An 11,456-nucleotide genomic window follows, 5' to 3' on the forward strand; every position below is an offset into this window, starting at 1 on the left:
TTCAGATGCATTTGCACACACTCACTTGCCACTGTTGTCCATTTTGTTCAGATCTGAACTTAAATGTCTCCTCAGACAGCCTGTTTCTGACTCCTCACTGTTAACCCATGTTTCTTATTCTCCGAAGCACTTGCACTGTCAGGTATGTTTGTCCACCGTCATTTGCCCTTCACTGGTGCATCATTAGAGAATAAAATTTGATATCCATTGACACTGTATCCCCAGAACCCGGATGAATGGCAGGCATAGAAAGCTCAGTAAATATTTGCTAAATTAATAAATAACAATGCTTAGCGGATTTACCAAGGACAAGTTTAACTGATACCTAGCTTCAAAGGGAGAACCATTTGTTGTTTCATTAGCTCTGTATCTTAGAGCAAATTCCTCTGTGATATTATTTATTCAACATGTAAAATGTCTTGACTTACCTCATGCAGTAGGTTACCAGTATTCGACAAGTTGAAAATAATTGTTAATTTTCTCTCATGTTTTTCCAAACTTAATACATGCCATAGCACTATCTCTATGGTCCAGAGTGGGCTTTTAATCCAGAACTTTAGAGGGGGTTTTCTATGAATGTTTAGTCAAGATTTGTGGGTAACTTGTATTTTCATGTAGTTTAACTGTTAACTGGCCTGTCATACTACTTTTTTTTTTTAAACACTCAATTATGAACTTTCAGAGGCACAGTTTTGTTATTTCATGAATGAGAACTATATGAGAAGATATAGCTGTGTATAAGATACTGGGCAGGCTTCTAGGCCTACTCAAAAGCCATGAACCTGCATACTAAGTTCTGACCTGTACCCTGAATAAAGACCACTCCCTTCATATTGTCCCAGCCATTTTTGAGATGACTGTAGAACCAGGACCAACTGGGGTTCAAGTTGCCAGGTTAAATATGTATCTGTTTTTCTGAGATTGACTCTTAATGAGCCATGAAAAAATAAAAATAAAATAAACAACACATCCAGTATCTCAACAAAGCACTGTTTGTGAGTACACTACTTAGCACCAAAATCTGGAAGCAGGGATGTTGTGGAAACCAACCCCAGTGCTCCCATATAATTTCTTTTTCCAAATTTCTACTCTTTGGCCATGGGGACCTTTGCGTTGCCCCTAGCACTTTTCAGTACAGATAATAGTATGTCCTTATAGTTTTGGTTGAATAAGCATCAAAGCCTACCTTTCTGTAGCCTCCACAAAGCTGGTTCTGTTTTCGTTATGGAAGCCTACCTAGAGTGTTTTCTCTTGGTATAATGTTCTTTTGGAATGTATACACCTTACCCTTGTTCATTCAAATGCTGATTTCTCTCCCCTACTCTCTGGTTTCAATCCGTATATTCCATTGTGATAATTATTCTAAGCATCACCTGTCTCAACTTTGTGTAAACATGCCTAAATAAAACAACCAGCCACAATGTTGAGCAATGGAGAGGAAGGAGTAGGAGGGAGTGGGGAGGAGCCAGAGGACAGGAAGGAAGTGGGAGGACAGAGAAGAGAGAGGCTAGGAGAGAGAGTCTGGAGAAAAGGTCTTGGAATGACATGGTGAATGAACTGGACCTAAGATTTCACAAAAATCAAGTATAAGAGGTGAATCTAAATGTTAGGAAACTATGAGGGCTTGGAGGTTTAGGATGGAGTAACTATTGTCCAGCACTGTGTTCTAGGTAAACTAAATAAATCATAGTCTCTGTGTGGTGATTTGGTTATACAGCTGTTTAGGATTAACAGCAGTGTTACTAAAAGATATAACAACAGTAAATATTAATGCATAATACAACAAATGGCACCCAACATGGGGCATTACTAAAAAAGATAATTATTAGTAAATATTGAATGCCTAATACAGCAGTTTTCTCTTTAGCTTATCAGTAATCTTTAGTCCATCTAGAACTCCTCTGACCTCTTATTTATAGCAGTTAGTCAGCCTCAACTGAATCTGAAAGTATACATTCTTTCTTTTATTTTGAAGTAGTATCTTGAGTATTCTCCAGAGCATGTTAACTTTTCCTAGTGATTCAAACAGCATTCTCTCATAACACTTTTAACAGCAGGTGGTGCTGCAAATGCACAAAAGTAAATTTGTATAGACCAGCAGAACTGTCACAGCTTTATTTTGTGACTCATAACATAGAAACAGGATTTTAAAACTCTTCATATAAAGTTATTGGCAATACAAATTTTTTTTCAGTTTTTTTCCCTTTTAATGAAAATGATTTAACTTAGAAATCTGCTCTGAAACTCTTGTCTAGTTTTGCAAATCTCAGATATTCCAGTGCAAAAATAGATCCATTACAGACAGCATAAAGTGCTTGGAATGAGGGCCAATGATAAAGAAAAAGCACAAAACCAGCTTCATCCTAGGGTAATTGGGAAAAGGACATATCGAGTCCATGGAAATATAAATGTTCTATAAAAAGGGATGCAACAGTTTTGAAACAGTATTACTGTGGCATTACACCATTACCAGTAAATATTAACAAGAGTACAAATTAGTATTTAAGTATCAAAGTGATTCCCCATTATATAACACATGGCTCTTTGGAACAATTTTACCTGATATATACAACCATGAGAAGACAACAGACAATCCCTGTAAGTCAGTGACTGCTACACAGAGAGCAAATGATGTACAACATTTGAGTGGTCACGAGGCATATGCTTTCAGTACAGGTATCAAAATACAGTAGCTGAGGTTTGTTTCTGTCATAATGAATTGTGCTGGGTATGTATGTAAAGAAGGCTCTCTTTCTTTTGACTTTCCATATTCACAGTTAGTAAGTATTCCAAGATTAAAGAAAAAAAAAAGTAAATCAGAAGTTTGTTCTTGAGAATTTCTAAACTCACATAGTACATCTCCATAGGGACTATAAGAAAATCTTACTTAAAGATAGGATTGATTTCTGAAATCTCTAAAGTGATTGTTCACACAGAAAAATGGAAGATTGCTATTGGGATAGTGTAAAAGGTACTGTACAAACAATACCTACAGATTGCCTCTAACTTCAGAACAGATTTTAAATCTACATTGAATTTAATTTTTTTCAAAATGGTTCCCAGTGCATTAATCTTTAGTTGTTGTTTGTCTTTAGTGTGGCATCAAAATCAGAGTAATTGAAACAAGGATTTGCTCAGGGCTGTAGTGTAATGAAAAGTTAGAATACGATGACAGTGGACTGAGAAAGCCAACAAACGTTTGATTTTAAAAAATATTTTTTCTTTGAATTTTTTATCTTTGATACATAAAAAAACAGTGGAATCCCAGTAACTATTGGAAACATACTTTCATGCCATTTTAGAAACCTCTGTTGACATTAGTATCAAAATAGTAACTTTTCTTTCCAAGCAGTGAGTTACATAACATTATATAAATTTAATTTGAAATAGATCCGAAATCTTACACTTCCAATTTATTATCTACATTTTGACTAAGTTGAAGAAACTAGTGATGGCAAAAGGTCACTTGAACTTTGCCATACAGCAAAGTTTGTTTATATGAAGGAGAGACATCGTTGAGCATTGATAAAATAACATTTTTTTTATACTGCTTGCAGATGGAAAAAATAAACCTGGGTTAGAAAAGTCTGAAAAATATTCCATGTGGAATAGTTTGTTTTTTTGTTTCATGATTGCTGAATGACTGAAGAGAAGAAATATTTGAGACTGTCAGAGGTGTAAGTGGGTGTCTAATCCTGAAAAACCAATTATTCTGAAGGTGCAGAAGGTTACAAGCACAAATTGTATCCAAGAAATCTCAAGCTGGCGGTTTTCTCCTTGAAAGAGTCCATTGTTTGGTTACCCTTCTTGGCTTTTGTATTGATGCTATCAAGTGGGCAAGGGTGTGGCCATATTCTTTCAGTGGATTTAACAAAACCATCTATATTTGTAAATTGGTCAGCTCAACACATGGTACAGAGAATCTGCTAGCTCCCCCTCATTCTATCCACATGTCTGCACAGGGATCACAGTCTAAAAACACTCAACCTAAAACCTGAAAACTTTTCTACAGGACCTTAAAATATGGCATGAGATGTTGACTGCCACACTGTTTCCTGTCACTAGCACTACTCAGACATGCCACCTGCAAATTTACCAAGAAATAAGGCATGAGGCTGTGTGGCCACATTCTTCCATGCACACAGATGGTTCTAAGGTTCCAGAAGCCATTGATAAGTTAAAATTCCAAATAATACTAATAATGCAAAGTCAAAATAAAATTCCACCTCTCCATTTTCCAGGTTAATTCAAACAGTTAGAAACAATACTACATTTATGTCAAATAATAAAGGATCTTGGGATGCAGTGTACTGAGAGCCAGGACAAAGAGACCCAGACCTCCCACGTGGAAATGCACCAGCTCTTTCATGTCACACCCCGTACTCAGCAGCTTGCAGCCCCAGCAGTTTTGCTGCTCAGTTTCTTATTAGGATCAAATGTGTCTGAAAAAGTCTCTGAAAGATGACCTGGTGAGCATGACTCCAAGCATGGGCAACACTGAACACCAAAACCAAGTTCCCGTGTTTAGAGAGAGATCCACATTTTGAACAAGACAGCCACAACAGCAGCTCATCAAAGGGAGGACCAAAGTGGGGCTTTAGTCACACTTGGCACCAATTTGTCACCTGATATTTAATGATGTCCACAGACAGCAGGGCAGCTTTCACAAAAGTGTTTGTGACACACCTCAGTGCTTCAGCCTTTCTGAGCAACTTGGCACTAATAATTCTGGCACATTCATTGCCAGCAATGGATGTGTCACCAGGAAATAAGTTTTGTGGTTCAGCATGGCTTAATGGATGAGGATGTGCATGCCTTTGACTTTGACTATCACTGGCCATGACTACTTGATGGATTGTTGTTGCAATCCCAGTGAGAATACACAGGAACAAAAAGTATGAATCCAAACCCACAGTCTGCTGGGTTCCATACCAGAGTTTCACATCTGTAGAAGGTAATGAACTAACTTCAAGTCATTTTCACTAGAGAGCCATACAAGACACAGGCTACAAAGGCACTGCCCCTGTAATGGAATTGTGTTCTCATTGCATTGAATTGCATTGCATTGAATAGTGTCAGTACAGTATCCAGTTTGTTTCTCTCCACAGGAACGAGGGACGCCTCTTTCTTCTGAAACACTTGACAAAGTGCAAAGGAAGATGTAGCTCTCCCTTCCTTTCAATCACCCTGTGTAAATAGTACTCTTCATACGTAACTTTCTTTCACTTTCTCATCTTGCAAAAAGGATGTGAGAACGGCCATATCGACGACTGTCTGGTTTTTGTGTAATGACAGGTCCTTTAAGTGGTCATCATCACTTTGGTCCTTGGCAAAGTTCACAAAAACCTGTCAAAAGAAAGACACACATGAATGCCTGTGGACTTGTTCTTTTGTTATTGTAGTTGCATTTTTATTTATGGTTGCATTTTTCCTTGTGTTAAAATTAGGTTGGATAGGAGAACACAAAACTGAGTGAGTAGTTGAACTAGAACACCCTCTATGAAAGGGAGAATACTTGAAAAAAACATCAAAAGCACTTGAAAATTATTTTCTATATTACCCCCACATTACTAGCTACTCAATCATCTACTTATCAATCATTCACTTTGCCATATCTAGGCTTGATTAAAAGGAAAAGAAAAAAATTTACTGAATACCTATTAACTGCCAAGCTTGGTTTGGTATATTTTGTTATTAGAAAAGATAAGGCACCAGGGTAAAATGCCTGGCTCATGGTTGATAGACAATAAAAAGCAGTTACTGTGACTGTTGTATCAGCAGTCACAGTAATTGTATATGGTAGAAAGCATCATCCTTTTACATGTGCTCATAGAGATTTATATAGTATAGGTAGGAATGACAGAGAAAGAATCAAAGCACAGACAGGCTGAACTTCTCTCAGGCTCATGGTGGTGAGAGAGGACCAGGAATCTTAACCCTGCGGCTAAATGCACTTTTAACTGAGAGCTTACTTGGTCAAGTGTTGTCTGAGAGACGGAGTAATCTTCTATATGGAGTCGTTTTTTGCTCTGGGAGAGGATGCTGAATATCTTGGCCAGGGATGACAAGGAAGATGGAAGCTGGTACTGGAGCATGTTTCGATGTTTCTCTTTTAGGACACTTCCTGGAAAGGCAAGTCCAAAGAACTCCTGGACAGGCTTCAGGTCAGGGCTGGATCCTGCTATTCGTACAACTATCGTATAACCATCTCCAAACCTGAAAGCAAGAAAAAAAAAAAAAAAAAAAAAAGAACATTTAAATGAGCATTCCTAGAAAACTACTCAAGAGGCTACTTAACCCTGAAAACCCAACTTGTGCCAAGAAATAGGGAAGTCTCTGGAAGACCCACAATTCAGTTTCTGAGAAGGAACCAGTTTTAGTTTTATCTACGAAATCCTGAGTCATGTGTGATGTCACACTCAAAGCCTTGAATACACGATTCCATTAAATCCTCAATGTGAACCTATGAAGTCTGACACACAGACAAACAGAAGCCCAAGGAATTTAGTCACGCGCCCATGCCCCAAGTTACAGCAGGGCAAGGATGTGAACCCCTTTCGTGTTAACTGCACAGTGTGTCCTCATCATAATATCACATGTGAATTATTCAATTTCATTTTTATAACAAAATTCAGAATAGTCTCAGGAAAGTGACTCTGAAGAGTCGTTAAGTAGCTTTCTTACAAATCACACAACCAGTACTTGGCAAGGTCAGAACTGGAATACTTCCCATTTAGACTTCAAAGCCCATGCTCTTTCCAACATACTCCTCTGTTTTTATTTTAAGCGACCACACATATACTCAACAAAGAATAAACACCAATCATTTCATTACATGCTATTCCAACGAAATTATCTCTGTTACCTGTTTTTCAGATGTTGAACACTGCCAAGGCACCTGAACCTCCCATTGACCATAATGGCCATTCTTGTACAAAGAGCTTCACATTCTTCCATACTGTGGGAAAACAGAACAAGGGTTTCCTTTCAGAGAGATGCTCCTATAAGCACTGGAACATCACCCATGACACCTGGCACTTCAAAGAAAGAAATCCTCATCATCCTACATCATCCCTGGCCGTGATACAGAAATGATGTTCTTCTCTATCATGTGTCTTACAGTTGTGAATACAAAGAAATAATCCAAATGTTTGCACAAAGAATGGTTACATAAAGTAAAGCAGATCTTCATGAAATACAATATAGCTACAAGAAATAATGGCACACTTCAATTTTGTGACCTGAAATAATGTTTTCAATACACAAATTATAATTACATTTTTGTTTTTAAAATACTTAAGTAAGTATAGCTTTGCAGAAGAAAACTCTGGAGCATATGCAGACAAATGATAATAACAGGTGTTGATAAGTAGAATAATTCCAGGTGGTAACTGTTTCAGTCTTTGCCTCTATTTTCTAATTTTTATAATATGACCAAATGTAATCACACACTGTAGACGCCAAGACTATAGTACACACCTATGAGATGTAAGGACTACAGATCTCCCCTCCTTGACAATGCTTAGGGCACAATTCCACAGGAATCTCCGGGCTTTGGGGTCCATGCCTGTGGTTGGTTCATCCTATAATCAGAATAAAATGAATTTAATTATTTGATGGAAAAAAAATATCAAAGACAATTTTTTTAATTTAATGCTAAAGATCATGCTAAGTTTCCCAGCAAGGGGTCGTACGTGAGTAGAGCCATGTGGATATCTGAGTTCAAAGTCAACCTAGTCTACATAATGAGTTCCAGGTACCCAGGGCGATACAGTGAAACCCTATCGCAAAAAAACCGTAACAACAACAAAACAAAAACAGAAAACAACAACACACTTTTGTCCAAAATAATTTTCGAAGTTAGAGTACAATTTAGATAGAAGCAATAATCATCATATTTTTTCTCCTTGTTCTGCTACATTTTCATAGCCACGTGGTCAAGATGACATTAAAACCTCCAGTCAAGGCTTCTTCCCACACCCCCAGGGCTCTCTCCAAAATGAAAACTGCCCGATCTGAGCTGGTCTCTATCTGTCTGTAAAGAACTGTGATGCAGCGGCTACTGTGGCCATTCTGAAGCAGTGTCCACACTGACTAACTTTGGTACATGAACATATACATATGAAGAGTGTTCCCGAGAGAGATCAAATTACACTTTCAGCTTCAGCCATACTTGCAGGGATTATCCAAAGCAAGGAGACAGTCTGGAGCTTGTCTACTTGGGAGCCATCCAGTGTGCTCGGTAGAAGAAGCTTCCCCCTGCTCTCCAAGCCTGCTCCAGACTGACTTGCTGCCACCATGCCCGGTGTACAATGGCCCGCATGTGACTTCAGATAAACCATGTTGTCTCTTCAAGACAGAAGAATAGCTTCCACCCTCCACTCATACTCAACAATGTCACACTCACCAGAAACACCACCGGAGGCCCACCAATCAGAGCCATGGCTGTGGAAAGCTTTCGTTTGTTGCCTCCACTATAGTTACTGGCATATTTTTCTCCATACTTTACAAGGCCCAGTTTGCGGATTGCCCATTCACCAACCTAGAGAGATAAAAAGCACTTGGATCTTTTGTCTGATGCAGTACTGTCACCATGCTTTCTAACACATAATGTAGGAAAGGTCTCTCACTGAGTAGGACTCATGTCTCAGCTCCCTGAGGACCCACAGGAGGGAGAAAGAACTCCTGTGGTGGGGCCTACACTCCCTTCCTGCCCCTAGCCTATGCATGCCTACCCTCCCCTGTAACCACTGTGACAGCAGTAGAGACTGCAGCGTGAGCAAAGAAAAACAGTCTCAGGTTGCTGGCACATGTGAAGAAGGTATGTGACACAAGGTTGTCAAAAGAGTTGTCTGGCCTTCTGGTTTCCACACTACCTTGCCAACTTCTTTTTCTGGGACTCCCCTCAAGAGGGCGAAAAACTCCACGTGTTCTCTCCCAGTCAGCAGTTCTGTGATGGCATCGAACTGAGGGCAGTAGCCCATGTTCTGATGTACTTCATGGATATTTGATAAGATGCTGTAAAGGAAGACAGAACGAGTCAGGTTTAATTGTTCAGAGATATTATGATGAGACAGTCTAGCTTTTACATTCATAGATAGACAGACAGACAGACAGACATATACATATGCTTGGACAAACAGACACCTGCTTCTGCTTGGAGGAACAACAGCCTTTCTGTCATAGGATGTCAACCCTTTCTAGCAGGAAGGGTCCTGTCTCCTCCCTGCCTAGATCTTGCTGGCTCACAAGCACTTCACCCTTCAGGCTTGGTCCAGTTTCAAATTGAGTCTACGCAACTACAGCACAGTCTTTGCCCAACAGCCTTGTCACGCCAATCTGGAAATTTAACAATAAGTCTTCATCCCTAATCTGACTGTGTGAGCTGCTCATATGTACCAAGTACTCCTATACTCTAGTCTTCTTCACAACCACACAGTACCACATAAGGCCCAGAAACACTGGGCATGAGATCTCGCTGCCTTCTGCACCCCATTTATTGATTCAGCCATAATTCATGTTCTAAACATTCTGGTTGCACTAAATATACAATGCAGACTCCCATTTATTCCTCTATTAGTTTATATAATTATAGACCCTGTAACATGGTAATAGGAAAAACATACATACAGATACTTTTACTTGTACCTGTGGGGGCAACCTCCAGGTTTCATGAAATCCATCAAGATAACACTTCATATTATCTGAAAATTGTGGCATTCATATCCCAGACTAATGGTTGCCTTTAAGCCACCTCCAGACAGCCATGAACTTGACAAACAGGTATAGTCCTCTCTGCTTATTTAGTACTCCTTAAGGCTTAAAACCAAGGTACCAATGGACACTGTGCCTGCTACAGCTACACTGCCCAATTCAGTTGTATGATCAGTAGCTGAGATAAACCTTAGGATGCACCACTTATTGTCGCTCTGCATAGCATAGGAACTTGGTAGTAGAACAAGACTGGGGAGTCTTCACTATTCCCACAATTCCTATTCTTTCAAGGCTCTTTTAGATTGCTACTGAAAAATAAACCAGTAAGAGATAGGAGGAGATGGATGAGCTCATTACACTTCTGACTCTACAATAGTATTGACTCTACCTTGATCCAGTGTTTCAGAAATCTGAGCAATCTCCCATTACTGGGTTGTGAAATCAATTTAGTAGGTCACAGCCAGCACTTTTTAAATGGCATAACACAGACCAGAATATGAACTATTAGGATAGATTACAAGCAGTAACAGTAGGTGCCACTTTAATTCATTGGCTGTTTGTGGGTGTACCTATGTGTCTGTACATATGTACTACACTGAAATGTAAAATACATTTTCTATAGGTCATGATCAGAAAAGTTCAAAAGTGCATCTTATATATTTATTCACGTAAAAAAAAAAAAAAAACAGGAGAAGCCCCACATCTTTAGAGTACTCAAGGAAAATACCACTAACAGGTCTCTGATATATAACTTTATCCATACGATTAGAAATCGGCTTAATGGTAGCTTTATCAATTGGTACACGCTGTAGAGAGGGCAACTAGACAGGTATATGCCCTTTTACCATGGAGAGGATTTTCTGAAGAAACAACAAATTATCTGCAAGGAAATATTTACACACTGAATAACAGAAACTAATTAATGCCCAACATTTAAAGTAACTGATCAAATAAAGATATTTACTTAGTGGAGTTTCTGGATTTTAGAATATGTAACCCACTGGGAAAGCTTCATTATAAACCTATTAATAGCAAAAATTCAACATCTATATAGAGCGTTGTTCTGTTATGACACATTTACCTGCATCAAAAGAGACCTGAGCTGACGGGTCGGGACTGAACTCAGTCACGACTGCATAATCCCAATGAGTTTACTAAAAATCACAGATCTGTCTTCTCAGAACAAGTAAATTATATGTATGTAAATTATACCTAAGTAAAGTTTTAGGGTAGAGTGAAATGGAAAGAAAATGTAAAAACAGTGTTTATTTCTAGGGAGTGAAATTAGAGGTGATTTTTAAGAGCTTTTGACCTAAGTGATTTCAATGTTTTTACGAACTATAATAGTAGGATGGGTAGTAAAAAAAATAACTGCATAGTTATTAAAGCTGAAGAAAGAAAATCTCGGCAGCACATACAGGCTGCTGCTTTTCTCACCTGTTTTTGTTAAGGAGAGCATCCCCTCTGGTCACAGTGGTATCTCCAGTCAGCATCTTGAAAGTTGTTGACTTCCCAGCTCCATTAACTCCCAGGAGTCCAAAGCACTGAAAAGCAAAACTAGGTGAACTGCTTAAAGAAACTCCTAAATCTCAGTCTGAATGGCCTGATACAACAGCCTCCTGGGCCTTGATTTGATTTGCCACTGATCCCAAAGCATCATTCTTAAGTATCAATGAGAAGCTCAATATTCAGATAGTGTGTGTGTGTGTGTGTGTGTGTGTGTGTGTGTGTGTGTGTGTGTG

General features: G+C 38.8%; 1 protein-coding gene across 3 annotated transcripts in view; it reads right to left on the reverse strand.

The window, feature by feature from the left end:
* Positions 1-2,100: 2,100 nt before the first annotated feature.
* Abca1 (ATP binding cassette subfamily A member 1) overlaps positions 2,101-11,456 on the reverse strand; it is a 117,000-nt gene continuing 107,644 nt past the window's right edge. For all 3 annotated transcript variants that reach the window (XM_055605282.1, XM_055605283.1, XM_055605284.1), the window contains 7 exons: positions 11,152-11,258; positions 8,877-9,018; positions 8,408-8,542; positions 7,480-7,583; positions 6,866-6,958; positions 5,973-6,216; positions 2,101-5,346 (listed from right to left, as the gene is read on the reverse strand). In XM_055605282.1, coding sequence (XP_055461257.1) covers positions 5,206-5,346; positions 5,973-6,216; positions 6,866-6,958; positions 7,480-7,583; positions 8,408-8,542; positions 8,877-9,018; positions 11,152-11,258 — 966 coding nt within the window. In that variant the 3' untranslated portion in view covers positions 2,101-5,205. The remainder of the gene's footprint in view (positions 5,347-5,972; positions 6,217-6,865; positions 6,959-7,479; positions 7,584-8,407; positions 8,543-8,876; positions 9,019-11,151; positions 11,259-11,456) is intronic.

This window comes from Psammomys obesus, unplaced genomic scaffold (genome assembly GCF_907164565.1).
Source record: "Psammomys obesus unplaced genomic scaffold, mPsaObe1.curated_primary_1811, whole genome shotgun sequence".
In the NCBI taxonomy this organism is placed as follows: domain Eukaryota; kingdom Metazoa; phylum Chordata; class Mammalia; order Rodentia; family Muridae; genus Psammomys; species Psammomys obesus.